Source organism: Urocitellus parryii, chromosome 10 (assembly GCF_045843805.1).
Source record: "Urocitellus parryii isolate mUroPar1 chromosome 10, mUroPar1.hap1, whole genome shotgun sequence".
Taxonomy (NCBI): Eukaryota; Metazoa; Chordata; class Mammalia; order Rodentia; family Sciuridae; genus Urocitellus; species Urocitellus parryii.
This window is the reverse complement of record NC_135540.1, coordinates 16,772,907-16,792,614: the sequence shown is the minus strand read 5'-3', so window position 1 is coordinate 16,792,614 and position 19,708 is coordinate 16,772,907. Positions and strand designations below refer to the sequence as shown.

The 19,708-nt window shown below is 40.9% G+C and overlaps 1 protein-coding gene across 1 annotated transcript in view; it reads left to right on the top strand.

Moving 5' to 3' along the window:
• The first annotated feature begins 2,999 nt into the window (after positions 1 to 2,999).
• The window catches only part of Tbc1d9 (TBC1 domain family member 9), a 109,072-nt gene continuing 92,363 nt past the window's right edge, over positions 3,000 to 19,708 (top strand). Inside the window, exon 1 of the mRNA XM_026386208.2 lies at positions 3,000 to 3,207. Within this exon, the coding sequence (XP_026241993.2) occupies positions 3,078 to 3,207 (130 nt within the window). The 5' untranslated portion in view covers positions 3,000 to 3,077. The remainder of the gene's footprint in view (positions 3,208 to 19,708) is intronic.

The following is a 19,708-nucleotide window of genomic DNA, read 5'->3' as shown; positions in this document are numbered from 1 at the left end:
CACTGGAAAATAACAAGGATTTTTAAATTTTCTTTTTTGCTTTCAGTGTCCAATCTGGTTTTCCGGGCAAATTTTTGTAAATTTGCTTTGTTTTTTTCTTATTAGTTTGATACTTTTATCTTCCCAAAGGCAAGATTTTGGTATGTTTTGTTTACATTTTATCCCCAAGGGCCTAGAGTATGGTAAGCATTCAATAATTATATAATAAATAAAATGAATAAATGATTGACCAAATGCAGGAATTGTACAAGTAAGTTGTATCTTGGTAACCAATTTATTTAAAAAACACAAAAAGTCTAAGCTAAATTTACACGTTAGAGCCAGGATAGAGGTTTGGATGTCAAGCCACTAGTTTAAGCAATGTAAGGACACTTCAAACTACAGAATTAAAGCATTTGGTAAGGATTTTTAAAATGCTAGTTACATAATGTGAAAGAATATCTAGAAGCATTTCAAAAATATTGTTATAAAGATATGTTAATACATGTGTCTCAGTAGTAATCTTATTGTAGTCTTTTTTTTTTTTTTTTCAGATTTGTGAGTGAAGGCATTGTGCTGTGACTGAAAGTGCCAAATGACATTTTGAGTCTGTTAAATAGTGAAGGTGCCAAATGCCTGGAGGTCTAGTACCTCCTTTGGGCAGAAAATCTGCCAGTGTGGTCATGCACAGGAGGCCTTCCATTCCTGACAGCCCTCAGGGTAGGGAACTGTGGGGGCTGCCCAGAACAGGAGCTGGGCACGCCCCCTTAGCCTTCAGTAATGGGGGTGGGAACTGGCATTGCACGCAGCGCCAGGCAGGTGGGCTTCACCTTCACTTGGCCAGGAAGTGCAGCTCTGGTGTCCCCCAGTGGGACTGGGCTACATCCCCGTGTTTGCTGTTCCACAATCCCTTGCCTTATTTGGGTGGAATTTTCTTCTGAAAGTCTTTTCCCTAAATACAAACAGGGGTTCTGGGTGTGGTTGATCTCTTGCCTCCTGCCTCCCTTGTTCCCCTTGTCCTCCAGCATGGGAGCTGAGGTCTCAGAGCCATCCTTGAACCCCCAAAGAGGTATTTCTGTGTTTATGTGGTCCTTTAGTTGCCAATCCAATCCACACGGAGTGACCCTGACTCCGGCTCCCTCACCGGAAGTGGGTGGTAGGACACTCACTGACTGGCAGCCTCTGAGGAGTGGAGGGGTGTGTTTGTTCATCCAGCCATCTGACAGATTCCCCCTTACAAGTCAGAGCTGCTTAAGCAAACATTTGAAGTCCACTGTGTCTTAGTCCACGGTGCTGTTGTAACGTCATACCTGAGCCAGGGTAACTTCTACAGCACATACATTTATTTCTCAGAGTTCCCAAGGCTGAGAAATACACGATAAACTTGGCCACCCCAGGTAAGGGCCTTCCTGCTGTGTTCTCATATGGCAAAGGCTGGAGGGTAAACTAGCCCAAAGCTGCTGAGCTGGAACTTCTATAAGGGCCTAAATCCTATTCCTGAGGGTGGAGCCCTCATGGCCTAATCACCTCTTAAAGGTTCCACTTCTTAATACTATCCCACTGGTAACACCTGAATTTGGGAGGTGACACATTCAAACCCCAGCACAGCAAGAATGTCTCCTCTGAATGCTTTGCTCAAGGGGAAAGGGGGAAGTTCCTAGGATTGTCAGACATCTTCAGCAACGCAGAGTCTAGCAAACGCTGATCATCAGGGCAGGGAGGTCTATTTAGATGAACTATTTCCCAGATCTGCCCAAACCAGAGGTCATCAGATAAGCAGGTGGATGGGCTGTGATCACCACCAAAGACTCCCTGTGTGCGGGAAAGTGAAACTGTCTAGGGATATAAAGCCTGGTTCTTGTGTCTCTGGTTTCACTTTCTTAAAACATTTAATCCATCTATTAAACGTGGATAAATCTCTGAATTTCGTCATGCCGGGTCCTCGAAGCTCCAAAAAACCCTAATATAGGAACAGCTGTGGTGTGAATTAGTTAGTCTAAGCTTTTGGGCTGCTTCCAACTTCGCAATTGCTCATGCCCTACAGGTCAAGGAAAGAAGTGATGTAATGCACTTAGCTGGGCCACTTTAATTACAATGGAATGGAGAGGGGGAGGGGTCACAGGCGGGGACAAGTTTGGCGCATGACTTGCCCTAGGGATGCAGGAAACAAAAACATCGACAACCATTGGTTGCGTCCACTTCCGACCCTCGGATCTAGCGGCAGGTCTGGAACCTTGAAACACACATTTCCTGGGAAGAGGGTGGCGCTATCCTCACTGTCAAACTGAAACCCAAACAGCTCAGACACGCTCACAGAGGCTGGCAGCGTCCTCCCTGCTGGGATGGGCGTGGGGCTCAGTGCTTGGCACAAGGTCCCCAGAAGGCTCCTGCGAAGCCAGCTAAGGCTGCCGGGCTCGCGCAGAGTCCGAGGAGGATCTGCGCCTGTGAAAACTGGTGACACCCGGGTTCGCTCCAACTGAGCCGCGCTGTCGTCATTCATTCGCAGTGTCCGGAGCGTCCTTCCAGAGGAAGCTGGGCTGGCCGCTGGTGCAAGTGGCCCTGAGAAGGAGTGTTAACGCGCGGCGTCCTCGGGAGCTCTGAGCAGCTAGAGACCCAGGCGGCCCCGGAGCCGGAGCTGCCGGAGCAGCCGCGCCCCAGCCGGGCTCGGCCTGGACCGCGGGGACGATCCACTCGCGTCGCCCGCAGCCCTGCCGCCGCCGAGCGGGATCCTGGGACCAAGCCACACCACTTCCTCCTCCTCCCGCTCTCCATCCTCCTCCCGCTCCTCCCGCCGCGGTGGGCCGGAGCCGGGCTGCGGAGCGGCGGGCCTGGGCGTCTGCGGCCGCGGGCGCGCGGGGGGCGGCGGCGCCGAGAGGAGGATGCTGCTCGCAGCACCCGGGTCCTCGCGGTCCTCCCGGGCCGCCCGCGGGGGTTTCGTTGTGGCCCTGGCGCCGCGGGCCGCCCCCTGGTGAAGTCGCTGGTGCCAGCCTCACCTAGCGGGCGGGCGCGCGTGTGGCCGGGAGTACGCGCCCGTGCGCGCCAGTGTGCAGGACCCGACCCGCGGCCCCTTTGTGCGTCCGCCGTCGGCGGCTGGGACCATGTGGGTGAACCCCGAGGAGGTGCTGCTGGCCAACGCGCTGTGGATCACCGAGAGGGCCAACCCGTACTTCATCCTGCAGCGGAGGAAGGGGCACGCCGGCGACGGAGGCGGCGGTGGCGGACTGGCCGGTAAGGTCCTCGGCCGCTCCCTGCGGGAGGGAGACCGCGGGCACTGCGGCCCCGCCCGCTGCTCTGGGCTGCGGGCCCCGGGGACACCGCCCGGTCCCCCGGGTCGGCCACCCGCCCCGCCAGGGTGTGTGGAAGGCGTCGGGAGTCGGGATTCTCCGACTGGGCAAGGGATGCTGCCTTTCTGACCCTGTCAGGCAATGGGGTCTTCGCGTGCTGGGCGCCCCCTTAGTGGGCGATGTTGATGAGAACCAGGATGAGTGAGTCTGGGGCGCGGGGAGCCTCATCCCTTAGGAATTGAATACGTTATTCCCTCCCCCTCCCTCCTTTAAAAAACATCGCTTTACTTATGGAAAAGAGACATGGAATGGTTAATTTTTACTTCACTGTCTTTACTGGCAATAGCAGGATCAGGTATAAAAACGCTCTTTTGTTTTTAGGGAAACAATCAGTAAGGAGCTGATGTGGTCATTTCCTATATTAGTTATGACCAAACAGAATGAATAAGAAAAAAGAAATTCTTTTGTTGCACCTAATTAGGCATTAAACAAAGCGAGTGATCTAGTTCTTTTGTAAAAAGAATTGGCTGTACTATGGCATTTTGACTAAATGCTATTATTACCTCAGTCACTTCTTCTCTGACCCCCTCACAAGGTATTACTAATGTAACTAACTGAAGCCAGGCCATTTTCAGGATTATAGTATCAATCAGACCCATATCCCAAGTAGTGCCATATCAGAAAGATCTTCCTTTATAAACTAAGTAGCACATGGCGGGAGGTTACAAATAATCTTGAACTCATACTAGAGAAATTGATCCTTCCCTTCCCCTCGTTAGAGTGAACAGAACTGGAATACTTTTTACAGTGAAAAAGTTAGCAGATGATACAGAAGTTTAACTAGGAAAGAGGCTACAGAAGAAATGACCTATGACCTCTTTAGGCTGGAGACTATTTCACTCTTTTCAGAGTTTGCCTGCTAGGTAAATTGCTTTCACAATGTCCTGCTATGAAATTAAAAAAAAAATCTTGATATGGTATATATTTTATTGTGAATATATTTATAAACTGGATTTCTCAAGATTAAAAATCAGGAGTCATATGGTACAGTATATGGTGGCATATGTTTGAAAGATTTTGCTAGTACATCTGATGGCTGATAGGCAATCTGATTTTTTTGCACTTTTCAACTAAAAGAAAATCTGTAACACTCTAGTGCCATTATGGAAATACTGACTGGTGAATTTGAATCAGAATTTTCCAATTCATTTTGTAGGCGTTATCTGAGTATAAACTTTAGTGTGTAACTTGCATATCTAATACTGGGATTAGCCTAGATAGCCCTTCTTTAAACTCCAGACAGCAATGTGGATAGTTTATCATGATAACAAAGAACATATCCAATTGGTTAACTCTCTTTGACTAATATCCACTAAGTATTTATTTTCCCCAGTCATTTGCAACAGGATATGAACACTTCAGGGATGTAGAGCCTTCTTTTTCTACTTAAGGTGTTTATTGTGTTCCTACTGATACTTAGAGCTGTAACTTATTGCAGTCCACTGTAGTGACCCATTTCTCATTTTATCTGCTTAGAGTCTTGTCATTGATGACTTATTTTAGATAGATGAGTTTTTTTTTTTAATTAAAAACTCAAAACTATTGCACTTATTTCTGAAATAATTGAAATTATCTTCCTTAGTGCAAATATCCCTGCCAACAAAAGCTTATTTTCAGTCAACAGAGGTAAGATGTTTGGTCTGATAGATTATGTCATGTTCAAATGTAGTAGTGACATTTTAGAAATTGTTGTATATAGTTTTTTTGTTTTGTTGTTGTTGTTGTTGTTTTTGTACCAGGGATTGAACCCAAGGGCGCTTAACCACTGAGCCACATCCCCAACCCATTTTATCTTTTATTTTGAGACAGGGTCTTGCTAAGTTGATTAGGGCCTTGCTTAGTTGCAGAGACTGGCTTTGAACTTGATCCTCCTTCCTCAGCTTCCCTAGCCACTGGGATTATAGGTCTGGGCCACCGTGCCCAGCGTATGATGTATATAGTATGTTCTAACTCTAGTGTGAATTCATTTATTCATTCATTAACTTACTAAATCATTAACAGGTTTTTTTTTTGGGGGGGGGAATTTCTGAAGTGTCAGTGTCATGAAACTCACAGTCTAAAAGATAGATGCTGAAGAAATCATCACATAAATTAATATAAAATTACTGCTCTGTGGGGTCCCAGCAAAAAAACAAAACAAACAAAAAACAACTCAGTCTAGTTCAAATGGAGAGTTTAGTGTAAGGGCAATTTAAAGAGATGGAGGCTAGTTTATCAGAATCAGTGAAAGTCTTACTGGTGGGAAGTTGTTATCACCTCAGGCCTGAAAAACAAGAGGTAGGGATGATGTTACTAGAGTCCATTAATGCTGGAGTCCAGGGAGGAGGGGCTTGAGCCCAGAGGAAGGAGTCAGCCCTGCAAACAGACCACAGCCAGAGGAGTGGATGGGCCCTGACTGCTTTTCCCCCACACTCCCAGCTTCTGCTGTGACTTTTGCCAGCAGATTCCATTAGAAGCCAGATGGACAGGGCATCCTAGTGATGTGGTCTCTTTCAGGATTGATTTCCTGTCCCAGGGATGGACCTGGGAGGTGGGGGCAGGCAACTGAAAATGACCAGTGCAGGTGTCACAAGGAAAGGAATGTGATGGGGATGGAGGTGGGGGCAAAGGAACAATTCTCTGAATAAGTGACTTTTGAGCTGAGAGCTAAAGAAGAAAGAGAGAGGCCTGTGAGGAGAGGAGGAAAGAGCAAGAGTTGGGTATCAGTTGTTGGAGATTTTCTGGACGATCTCAGCACTTTTATAAAAGGTGCATTATCCGGACCAAGGTAACAGTGTCCATCAGGAAAACGGATGATGACAGATAAGTGAGGAAGCTGTCTATTGTGAACTGGCCATGTGTGGTCATTATAGTGCTCAGTAAGATGTTAGCCCAGGGAATGTCCAAAAGAATGAGCCAAAGTAAGAATGCTGCCAATTTTTAAAAAATCAAGCAGTTCTGTTCTCAATTCCAGCAATGTGCATAGGTATTGATGTTATGGAGCCTTCTGTCCTATGTGGACTTTTTTAATTTAACCTTTTAACTTTTAACTGAGATTTCACATGCATACTGAAAAGTGCACAAAATATGACGTAGAGTGCTGTAATTTATCACAAGGTAAATATTTTGCAGCCAACACCAGGATTTAAGAAAACTAGAATATCGCCAATGACCCAGAAGCCCCCCATCACCACTCTCACCCACCCTAAAGGCGAACATTTCCTGATGTTCTTGGCAAACACTTCCTTGTTTTTTATTTTTTTGACAGTGAACATATCCCTAAAAACAATGTCGGGCTTGCCTTTTTTTTTTTTTTTTTTGAGAAAGGAATAAAATGAAATCATAGATTTGTGCTTGGACCTTTCTGCTCAGCATTGTTGGTGATACTCATAAATGTTGTGGCCTGTGGTTAGAGTTTGTTCACTTTTCTCTGCTGTATGGAAAACTGTGACACGATATTGTATGATTTATGAATCCCCAGTTTATTTGCTGTATTGTTGGTGAACCTTTGGGTGGTCCCTTTGGGGGCATTATGGACAACATGGCTCTGGTCTCTTTTGTGCATGTTTCATGGTACCTGTGGCTGGACATTTCTTTTTGGTTCATATCCAGAAGAGGAATTGCTAGATTATAGAATGCATGTAGTGTCAGCTTTAGTAAATAATCCCAAACTATTTCTAAAGTAGTTGTACCAATATACTCCCACCAGCAGCATCTGGGAGTTCCCCTGGCTCCATATCTTTGCCAACGTTGTCAGTTTTCATGATTTTAGCCATTATGCTGGTTTTGTAGTAATATCATATTGTGAGGTTACTTTGCATTTTTTTTCTGACTGATGAATTTGAGCTCCTTTTCTTTTGTTTATTGGCCATTTGAAATATTTTGTGACATTATTGTTTAAGTCTCTTGCTCATTTTCAACTGAATTATTTATATCTTTCTTATAGAATTGTAGGATTTAAAAAAATATTCTAGATATGAACCCCTTGTTGGTTAGATGAGTGGCAGGCTCTTCCTTCTCTTGCACGTCTATTCAGGTTTTTAAAATTTTAACATCCAAATCCTTTATAGGTTTTGTTTCCTTTATGTTACTGTTTTATTGTATCCTGAGTGTTCAGTAAGTCTTTTCTTCTCTGTTATATCTTCATCTATATTATTTTCTAGAAGGTTTACAGCTTTATTTCCCAAGTTTATATTTAATATTTTCTGGGAATTAATTTTTGCATGTTGTATGAGGCAGGAGTCAAGTTGTATTTAAACACATTTTTTTTTAAATGATCTTCCATTTGATCCTGTGTATCCCCATCATAAATCAAGTATCCAAATGTGTATGGTCTGTTTGGGGCTTTCTGTTTCTTTTGTTTGTTGTATATATTCTTGCACCAGTATCACACTGTAGTTTTGTAACATGAGGTTATGTTTAGTAGATCAAGTTCTCTTGTTCTTTGTTCTTGAATATTCTTTGACTTTTACATTGATATAATATTTTTAAATCATCTTTTTAAGTTCCACCAAAACAAATCAACATCAACAACAAAAACTTAAACTATTGGGATTTTGATTGAGATTACATTGTCTATAAACAAATTTTATAAAAATGGTCACCTTTTTAATATCAGGTCTTCCAGTCCATGAAAATGGTATACTCCTCTATTTATGTAGCTCCTTGAAAAACTCTCTCTATAAGGACTGGGGTTTCAGTCAGTGATAGAGCACTTGCCTCGAATGTGGGAGGGAGGCCCTTTTCAGCACCTCAAAGAAATAAAAACCTTTCAATAGTGTTTCATAGTTTTTCTGTGTAGAAGTTGTAGCATATTACTAGATTTATTCCTAGGTGTTTGGCAATTTTTTCATTAGTTGTATATTGTGTCTTTTTAAAAACTTAATTTTATAATTCTTTTTTTTTTGCTAGGATATAGAAATAAACAGTAGTTGTTTTTTATATTGACCTCATATCCAGGATGTCACTAACTTAGGAAATGAATTTTTGTGATTTATCTGTAGATTCTTTAGTATTTTCTAAATACAAAACTACATCATCTGATAATATTGGCAGTTTTATTTCCTACCTTTATGCTTTTTAAGAATTTTCTTTGCCTTCATATGCTTGGTACAGTTGTGAATTGGTGTGTTTATTGTACATATCCTTGCCCATTTCTGGGTCTTAGAAGAAAGACTTTAAATGTATTTTCATTAAGTATGATAATTTTTGTAGATATTTTTCATTTTAAGGGAATTCCTATCCCTAGGTGGCTAAGAATTTTTGATTATATGGATCCTGAATTTTTCAAATGTTTTTCTGTGTTTATTAAAGTGTAATTGTTTTCTGTTTATATGATGTTGACTTTTTAACTGATTTTTCAAGTGTTTAACCAAACTTACATATGTCGAATATCCCAGCTTGACTATATTTTTTTATGTTCAGTATCATTTTCTAACCCTTTATTTATAACTTGTGTGTTTTTTTTAGATTGGCCTGAAGTTTTTCTTTTTCATAACATCCTTGTCAAATTCTAACACCAGGGTCATATTGGCCTTAAGAGTGTACATTCTGTTCTGTTTTCTGGAAGGGTCTCTGTGTTATCAGGGTTATTTCATCCTGCTGTGTTTGGCAGAACTCATCAGTGAGGCAGTCTGACCTTGAGGTTTCCTTTGTGAGAATATTTTAAATCCTGGATTCTGTTTTTTGAATAGTACAGCAAAATTTAAAAAACTGAAATACCTTTCATTGACTCTTAATTATAAGTCATATATTTGTAGGATTTATCCTTTCATCTAGATTTTCAAATATATTAACATAAATTTGTCAATCATATCCTCATATTTTAAATGTCTGTGGAATGTACAGGGATGCCACCTTTTTGTTTCTGATATTGGTTATTTGAACCTTCCCTTTCTTAATTGTTCTTTAAGGAATTTATAAATTTTTATGTCTTTTAAACAATCAGCTTCTGGATATGTCTGCCTTTACTGTTGTATATTTCATTAATTTCTGTTCTTATCTTTATTATTTCTTTTTAATATTTTCTTTGTATGTAAATTTATGGGTTTTTTTTTCACATATTGAATTATGATACTTTGGAGTAGGGAGTGTAGCTCAGCGGTATAGCACTTGCCTAGATTGTGTGAAGCTTTGGGTTCAATGCCCATCACCAAACCAAACAATAAAGTGCTTAGTTAATTGATCATCAGCCTTATCTGTGCATTTCTGTCTAAACATGACTTTATCTGCATTCCACAACTAAATTTTGATGAGTAGCTTGATGATCATTGCACTCAAAATAGTTTCTATTTTCCATTTTATTTTCTCTTTCTTTTTTTTAATCTTAAGTTATTTAGATACATTTTTCTTGATTTTCAAACATGTTGATATCTACTATAATTCAGTTAGAAACCGTAGTCATATCTTATATGGTTTCAGTGCTCTGAAATTTATTGACTTGTTCTATGCCCTGCTTGTGGTTAATGTTTTGTATTGTTAACATATTCTACTTGAGAAAAAGACGTATATTGCCATTGCTGGTTAATGATTTATGATTTATTTATATTCATTTGATCAAGATGAGAGCTTGTGATCAAGTGGTTCATATCTTAACTAATTTTTAATCTTTTGGTTCTGCAGTTATAGAAGTTATATTTATTTTTTAATTTTTTTTAGTACCATACGATTTATTTTTAATTTTTTTTAGTCATACATGACAGCAGAATGTATTTTGACATATAATACATACATGGAATGTACATACATCAATCATAATGTCTATTCTATTCTGCTGTTAGAAGTTATATTTAATTCTTCAATTATACCTATGGTTTTGACTATTCTTAGAGTTAAGTTTTTGTTTCATATGGTTCGAGGCTGAGGTATTAGGTGTATATATATTATAATTGTAACATATAATTTCATAATAATAAAAATGAGCATTTTATTATTATGAACTATTTATCCATGTTCCCAGAGTTGCTTAACACCTCATTATTATAGTTATAAAGGATTGATTTGTTTTCAGTGTTTGGTATCTTTTCTATACTTTTACTTTCATCCTTTATGCACCCTATTTTTGGATGTGTCTTATAAATAGTTGTTTGTTTCCTTAATTCCATTTGAACATATTTGCCTATTAATAGGATAGTCAATGTACATGTGACTTGGATTTTCACCTATTTTATTAATTGGTTTCTTATAACATATTTTCATTCTTAACAACTTTTTGACTCAAGAATGTGTAATTACTGCTGTTCTTAAAGTCTGTGTTCAGTTAGATTTTCACACATTTACAGTTTTTGTTGTACTTTCTTCTTCTATCTTTGACCTTTTTTTCTGGAATTGTTTTTTTTACTGTCTAAAAATATCTGTTATTCATTCTTTAGTGAGAGCCTGTTGGTGGAACATTTTCTCAGTTTTCACATGTTTGCAAATGTTTTCATTTTTGAAGTATATTTTGGTGCTGAATGGTTTGGCAGTTAATTTTTTTTAAAGCATGGTCAATATACTATCCAATTGTCTTCTGATTGACATTGATAAGTAAAATCTCACTGCGAATTGTAGCTACTTTGTAGGTCATATGTCTTTTTTTCTTTAATTGTTCTTTTTTTTTTTTTTATTTTTTGGTGCCAGTGATTGACCCAGGAACTCTTAACCACTGAGCCTCATCCCCAACCTTTTATTTTTTATTTTGAGACAGAGTCTCACTGAGTTGCTCAGGACCTGCCTAAGTTGCCAAGGCTGATTTTGAACTGGCAATTTTCCTGCCTCAGCCTCCAGAACAGCTGGGATTACAGGTGTGCACCACTGCGCCTGGCTCTTTAACAGCTTTTAAGATTTTCTCTGTGACATTGGTTTTCTGTCATTGTATTATGGTCAAGATATTTGTGGACTTTTAAAACTGTGTGGAAATAGTATGGTTTCTTTAATCTTTCTTACATTGGTTTTGTAAACATCTCATCCCCACTACCATTTTCTCCGTTCTCCTGACACTCCAATGGCACGAATATTTGATCTTCTGATTGGATGTACTATGTCTGTTATCTGCTGATTTTTGTGTTTTGGTTCTTTTCTTCTAATATGTTCCAAGTTACCATTTTTCAGCTATATTTACTCTCCTTTTAAGCTTGATAATTCTTAATTTTTTTAAATTCTAAAATTTTCATTTGTTCATTTTTTATAATTCACATTTATTATAACATTCAATCTTGTTGTTATCATTTTTTGAGTGAGTGTAGTTTTTTTAAAGTCTATATTAACTTCAGTATCTTGAACCCATATACATCTCTTCTTTTGTCTGTTATTTCCTTTAGTTTTTATTCATGCTATTAGGTCATCCTTTATGCCCTGTGACTTTACTTTTGATTATGTACTGACTATTGCATTTCTACTTTGTAGAAGCAATCGGAAGCAGAAGATAATATTATTTTCTGTAAAAGAGTTTTTATTATTTCCAGTTGGAAGCAAAGATCACTTTAAATGATGGATTTCAAAACCAAGCTGTAACCTGGGTGTTTTTGCCTACTTAAGACTATAGGAGGGGGCTGGGGCTATAGCTCAGTTGGTAGAGTGCTTGTCTCTCATGCACAAGGCCCTAGGTTCCATCCCTAGCACCACAAAAAATAAATAAATAAAAATTCAAAAATAAAAAGATTACAGGCGGATCGTGGGTTCAAAGCCAGCCTCAGCAAAAACAAAGCACTAAGCAAATCAGTGAGACCCTGTCTCTAAATAAAATGCAAATAGGGCTGGGTATGTGGCTCAGTAGTTGAGTGCCCCTAAGTTCAATCCTCAGTATCAAAAACAAACAAACAAAAGATCGCACTTAACATTAGAGTGCATCCCAATCCCAAAAGAAGGAATCGTTCCTTCCCTACCTCTTTGGTGGCACTGACTCCTGTTCTGGTCTGTCCAGTCCACAGTTCTCTCATAGAGAGAGGGGGAAGATCATTGGAGTAGAGGGAGGAGGGATGGGAACAGGGAGGAAGGTGGAATGAACTTGACAGAATGACACTGTGTACATGTGCAAATGGAATACAGTGAATTCCACCTTCAGGTGTATCTGTAAAACCCAATTAAAAACAAATGCATAAGCAAACAGGAGGAAGTCCAGTAGCATAGAGGACAGAAATGGTGGAGGGAAGAGGAGCCGTGAAAGAGGAAGCACTGGAGCAAATTAAATTCCATGCATGTATGATTATGTCAAAATGAGCCCAACTCTTAGGTATAAATACAATGAACTAATTAATAAAAGCATTAAAAAAAGAAAAAGAACATTTAGAATGTCAGGGGTTCAGGACCCCGCTCTGGAAGAGGCACATGCCTTCCAAAATAATAGTTGTCTCAAGGGCCGGGCTCTGCAGCTTCCCTTTCCCCCAGGTGAGATGATCTGTCTCTTTAATTGTTTGATGTTTTGAAGTACATTTTGTTCAGTTGTGCAGATGTCGTCCGTGGTGGATATTGGTTCAGATCGTTTTGTCATTCATAAGGTCTGTGCTATCATTAACCCCGTTTTATGCAAAAGGAAACAAAGGCTTTGTAGAGATCCAGTGACCTGCTGTAGGTTTCCTAGCAAATAAGCGGGAGCCTATTTAATTTTGTATTTATTTAGTATTTTTTAAGACTAATTGTAATGGCATATGTTAGTCTTATTTTCCTGCCCCCAACCCCACCCACCATGAGAATCTTTTAAAAAAATTTAAGAGGTTGTGGACTCCACTGCAAAAAAACGACAGCTTCAAAACTTGCCATAAAGTTTTAGGAGCTTCATGGATCCCCGGTGAACTAGAACCTAAGGGCTTCAGGGTAGGGGATGTCACGAGAGATGGAGGCAGTTTTTCACTACACAAAATCAAAAGTGTGATTTCTCCAGCAAACTATCCTGACAGAAATGGGCTTGAGGACCAGCTGTATTTAGAGTGCTAATTGGACAGAGATGTGAAATAAAGAGCAGGCAGATTTCTGCTTCTGGTCATTACTGACCTAGTGATCAGAGCTGAATGAATACATTTAAGAGAACTGAGGACAGATGTGGAGGCCATAGGTACAGACTAATTAAGACTGAATCGAATCATGGCATCCGAGTTAGTGCGATGGAGACCTTCACAAGTAGGAGAATTCTTCATCTGGCAACCAAAGATCTCCCCATGGTGAGAGGAAAACAACAGAGCAGTGTCCTAGAAGCCCCAACTGGTAAACAGGTGCTTGTTTTAGGGTAAATCCTTTCATCTTTCTGAGTGTTAGCTATGTAACTACCAGGTGCACTAATTAGTAAATGTTGTCCCATGTATACAAAAACAGTTAAATTTTGTCTTAGTCCCTATCGGAGCTTAATGTCACAACTTGCGCATGTAGGGAAATCTGTATCTGTGTAAGGCTGGCTTATTAAACTTGCATAACAAGCAAAAGTGCTACTAGCCAGAAGCATGAGTAGCCAACAGCAGATTTTGCTTGCTTTATTTAGGAATTTCTCCTCCCTGTTATTATCAACTTCAAGACAGCTTTACTTAGTCCCCACATCAAGCTGTCTTGAGACTTTGCCTTGTTCCACAAAGAATCAATAAGAACAAACATGCATCATTTGTGTCGGATTTGAGATGACTTTTGACGCCTTGGTATTATAAACTGCTTTCAAAACTCAGGCAAGAGAAAAACTGCTCCAAGCTTCCCTGAAGAAATGTGAGGAATTTGAGAGGTTGAGGCAGATTTCGTGTTCTAGGAACACTGCAGACGCTGTCCTGGTTTGCCATCTTCACGCCCAGGCAGGGCCCGCTTTATGAAGTCAGGTCGGAAATTATGGTAGGATTCCCAGGCTTGGCGACAACCTGGTCTGTAGTGGTGTACAAATCAGGAATTGGTGGCCACCAGCTCTGGGCCTCGGAGGTGGAAGCCCATGCATGCCTGGTGGCCCCGTGGTGTGCAGGGAACACCAGGGGCAAAGGGGAAAAGCTAGGGGCTGCTCTTTGCACAGCTTTTTCGCATTCTCTCACTTCGCTGGGCTCCACTGGATTCAAATCACAGTGCTCCCATCACCAAACCTGTACTTGTGAAGTTCTTTTTCTGAGTTTGATTTTCTTGTCTAAAGTGTCGCTTAACAACCTTCTGGCACCTGTTGTGAAGAGTCCCTCCTTGCCGATGTTCTCCGTGGGTGTCAGGAGCCACAGGTCCCCACTGACCCTGGGCATGGTAACTGAAGGCTTCTGTGTTCAGAGACGGCGCACTTTTCAGAGGATGCTGCTAAAGCCAAGGGCTGTTTGTCTGATGGTCAGGCAGCTTAACAAGTGAAGTCAGCATTGGGGCTTTTTGAAGAAGACATTTTGACCAGCAGCCTTCCGTTTCTGCCTCGCTCGGTCCTTTTCCTCTTACCCAGTCCCTCTTTCCCCCCTTCCTTACTCCCATTTTTCCTTCCCTCCTTCCCTTCGTGCACATTTTAAATACTCTGTGGGTGGAGAGGGTCAGTGTTTTCCTCTCATTCTCCCGATCCTTCCTGCCCTCCTCTCTTCCACTGTCTTTCTCCCTCTTCTTGCCCAAATGGTTCTCTCTGATCGTGGCAAACTGGGCTCACCTGGGAGAGGACTGGGTGGGAGACGGAGGAAGGCTACTTCCCATCTGTCCGTCCTTCTCTGAGTTATATGGTTTATTACAGGAGTTTGTATTTGGAAAACACGGTTAAACCAGACCACAGAGAAGAAGTCATTATCCCACTTTCCTCTGGCCAGTTCCCCTCCTGTCAAGTGCGTGTTCTAAGGGGCTCAGGCTGGTTATTTTTTTCAAAGGGTTCCACAGTTGCCTCTGGCCTCCAGATTGCTTCCAATGGCATCTCACAGCTTTGCTGTTAGGTCATTGACACATCTCTCAGGGAGCCCTGGATGGCTCAGTTTCCTAGCTGTGGGGTCCATTCAGGAGATCCACTGTGCTTCTCCTGTCACCGGGAGATCTGGATTAGGAATTTTCCTGTGGACGACTTGGAGAATATTATGCTAAGTGAGATAAATCAATCCCCCAAAGTCTAATGTTCTCTCTGACAAGTGGATAATGGGGTAGGGGGCGTAGGAAGAAGGAGGAACTTTGGGCAAAGGAGAGGGTGGGGTGAGGAGGGGATGTGGGAGCAGGAAGGTGGTGAAATGAGATGGACTTCATTACCCTAGGAACATGTATGACTGCTCATTTGGTGCGATGCTACATCATACATAACCAGATAAATGAAAAGTTGTGCCCCATTTGTGTACAATGAATCAAAATGCATTCTGCTGTCATATATACATAATTAGAATAAAAAGAAAGAAAGAAAGAAAAAGAAATTTTACTGTGGATGAGAACAACAGGAATCTTTTGTGTTTGCATACAGGGAGCATGAGGCTAGGTGAACAGGCCCTGAGGTGACTAAACCTGCTCTCCTTTCTCTGTAGGCTTGCTGAGCAGCTGTTTGCCAAAGCGAAGGTCATGAGGGACTTGGACTGCTTTCACACCTTCAACCAAAAACCGTGAACTCTGCCCACCTAGTTGTGTTTTTTTTTTTTCCTAGATTATTTGCCTTTGATGCTTCTTAATAAATAAAACTATATGTTTCAATAGTACAAATGAATTTTGAAATTTTGGGGCTAACCTAGGAACTAAGGTAGTCTTTAATAAAAAATAACAGGACTTAGCAGATTTACATTTGGGTTCCATAATTGAGGCATAAAACGAAATCAGTAATTCATTTGCTCTTTTTTAAACCAGATACTTTTTAATCACATTTACGTATATACTGCTATAATGAATAATGCAGGATACATTTTTTTCTAGAAGCATCTTTGTTATAAATTTTCAAATCTGTGTGTCCTAAAGCTAAAATTTCAAAACATGATTGTTATTATAGTGGCACTATTTTGTTAATGCACAATTACATTTTTAAAAAATTAGTGTTACAATTAGCATAGAGTAGAGGCAGAAGAGATCACATTCGCTGAAATGCTTCTGTGTTTCAGGCATTCTGCCAAGAAATTTTCAGACCTCACCAATTTGATTTTCATTAAGACCCTTGTAGGTTAGCTAGTATACCCTCTGTAATAGATGAGGAAACTGAGCACACAGAGAAGTTAATTGTCTTTCCTGAGGAAATCCTGATAGGAACAGACCAAAGCTGGATTTGTACTCAGTTTTGACTGAGTTTGGGAAGAGAGAAGGACTAAAAGGGGAGGTAAAGAAAAAGAGGAAGAGGCCCTCAGAGTGCATTCTTTGGTAAACTAGGAAATTGAGGCAAAGTGAGCCCCAGTCTTGGAAGTGAGATGAGGGGACCTAACAGAGTCAGGCAGTACCTTTTCCTGAGTTTTAGTGTCACTGGATCGTGGCTGTCACGGGTTATAGTTATACAGCTCCATGCCAGGGAGGAAGTCTGTAACCATGTCTGGGCTTCCCCCAAAAAAGCTTTCCAGAGTTGCCACATTTCAAGCCTTCTAGTTCAGCTCTTTTGGGGACCACAGTAGGGATCCATTCCAGGATTTTGAATTTAGGGTCCTGAGGAAGACTAGACAGGTATCTGTTTATAGGGGTATCCAACCAAGAAAAGAAATGTCTAGGTGTATCGAGAAGATGGTCAATCTCTGAAAAGTAGTGTCTAACTAGAGGGGAAAAATATAAATTCAATGTGCTACATTGATTTTTATTAATGTCATTTGTATTACATAGCATACAGATTTTTTATTAGCATCATTTTTTTCTTTTGTGGACCTTATCAAAGTTTTTGTAGGAGCATTATTGTAAAAGGGTCCAATTAAAATTTGAAGCCTCAAATTGTTACTTTCCCCTCCACTTCCTGATAAAAGTTATGGTTTCCTCTCTGAACCTTCTCATCCTGAGAATGGAAACTGAGAAGCTATCCTGTGATCTAGCAAACAGGAATTGTGGCCAGCTCTCTGGCTTGCTTGTAACCTGGCTCAGTTTATATCTGTTTGTCTGCTGGCTTTTGTTTCTGTAAACCATAGCTGCTTTCTGCAGGATCAGGGAGAGGGAGACTAACTATTTGTACAAATTGTATTAAATTCATTCTTTTCCCGTTTCCATTATTTGCTTATTTCTTACGTGGGTGGGCAATGGAATCTGTCCATCTGGGATCCATGCTGGCTCCCGGCTTGGCTGCCAGTAACAACACAACTTAGGATACTTCAGTTACTTTTCAATTTAGACATTGGTTAAACTGATGGAGATTTTAGAAGGTCCTTGAACAACCTGCAAGTAGATATAAGATTTGCAGACTTAATAGCGAACTGTATTTTTCTGGACTTGAGGCATACCCCTTCCTACAGCTCTTGAAAATGGATTGTGATTCAAAACATTAGAAGCCAGTACCCTAAAGTCTTGTATTTTTCAGCTCTGAACTTTCTACCAGAGCAATTTTTGAAATTAATTGTTGTGCTTGCAACAGGATTAGTAAAAATTGGAGAAAGTCTTATACCATTTCCAGGTAAGTTTCTGGACTTGCGACCAGTTAGAAATGTCCGGTTTGCTATATATTATTTGAACAATAGGAATGTAACCTGTTTTTGACTACAGTGATAAAATTGTTTAAGTTCTCTCATACTCCTTTTTTTTTTTTTTTGTATCAGCAATTGAACCCAGGGGTGCTTAAACACTGAGCCACATCCCCAGACCTTTTTATTTTTTTATTTTGAGACAGAGACTCACTGTGTTGCTTAGGGCCTCCCTAAATTGCTGAGGCTGGCTTTGAATTTATGATCCTCCTGCCTTAGCCTCCTGAGTTGCTGGGATTACCAGTGTGTGCCTCCATGCTCAGCTTACTCTGTACTAATACTCACATGTGGCTTCTTTAACTGTAGTTCTCCGTTTCTTATTGTGGGCAAGACCCAAGAGGTGTATGTGGGGGGGCGGTGGCGGAGAGAGAGGTGCCCCTCCTCCCTGCAGAGCTCCTCCCTGGGCCTCACTAAGATTCTCTGTAACACAGAGCATAGAGCTGTGACAGGTGGCATCTGGCTTCCTCATAGGAGTATGGAGAGAGGCCTGGGGTGCAGTGCAGAACAGTGAGTGGCCTTTCCCTTCTGCACTCTGAAGCTGATCCTTCTGGTGCTGAGCCCCATCTGGTGCGTGTCTGACTGGGTAGCAGGGCTCATCGCTAGGACCCATGCACTGCTCCCTTGAACAGCTATCAGGAGGCTCATCACAGGATAAGAACCTCTTTCTTTCTTCCTGGCCTCTGTTTGGCAGCTTCACCTCTACTTTCCCAGACACTGCCCTGCATGAGTGGAACCTGTGATTCCTAGAAGCTGCCACCTGCCCATCTGCTTTAACCTGTTTATCTGCTCCCGCCTGCTCAGCTGGCCCCCTGCCTGCTCCCCCTCACCCCCAACACCCAGTTTCCCCTCCCCCTTTGACCCCACTTTATATGCCTGGTTCTATAGAGTTTTAATGAGGAGTCAGTCCTTCTGTTTTATAATAGAGTTGTAAATTTGTGAGCCATTGTCTTCAGAACTCTACTGACCTTGTTGGCATTCAGGGTAGGCATTTGCCCACACAAGCACCTCGTGGTTTTCACAACTCAGATTGCACCCTAATAGAAATATGATCCATTCCCTTTTCTTAGTGCTCATAAAAACTTTGGTTGTCTAGCAAAAGACACCTCTTACTTTTGTTTTTGTGTTCATTTTAAGGATTGTACAGGGATTACGTGCACTTGGGTATTTAAGCTACACAAAACTTTACTCTGTGTGTTGTTTTTTCTTTCTTTCTTTCTTTCTTTTTTTTTTTTTTTTTGGTATTAGGGATTGAACCCAGAGACTCCTAACAACTGAGCCATATCCCCAGCCCTTTTTATTTTTTATTTTAAGACAGGGTCTCAGTTGCTTAGGGCCTCATTAAGTTGCTGAGATTGGCCTTGAACTTGCAATCCTCCTGCCGCAGTCTCCCAAACTGCTAGGATTACAGGCATGTGCCACTGTGTAAGGCTAGTGTGTGTGCTTTAAACAAAGGCTACTTGCAAGTTTTTATTTCTGTTGTGCTTATTATCCACTTTCATTAAAATTTAGATTAACACAGGATTTTATAAAGTCTTTAGATGAATATATATGTGTGATTATATATGTATTTTCATTATTATTGTTACAATTTGTGGTGCTGGGGAGGGAACCCAGGGCCTCACCCATGCTGGGTAAGCGCTCTATCTCTAAACTGTGTTTTTCCCTTATTCTTTTTTAAAAATTTATTCTTCTTATATATACATGACAGGAGAGCATATTTTGACATATTATACATACATGGAGTATAACGTATTCTAATTAGAATCCCATTCTTGTGGTCGTACATGATGTGCAGTTTTACTAGTTGTGAATTCATATACGAACATAGGAAAGTTATGTCTGATTCATTCTACTGTCTTTTCTATTCCCTTACTCTTTCATTAAAAATATTTTTTAGTTATAGATGTGCAC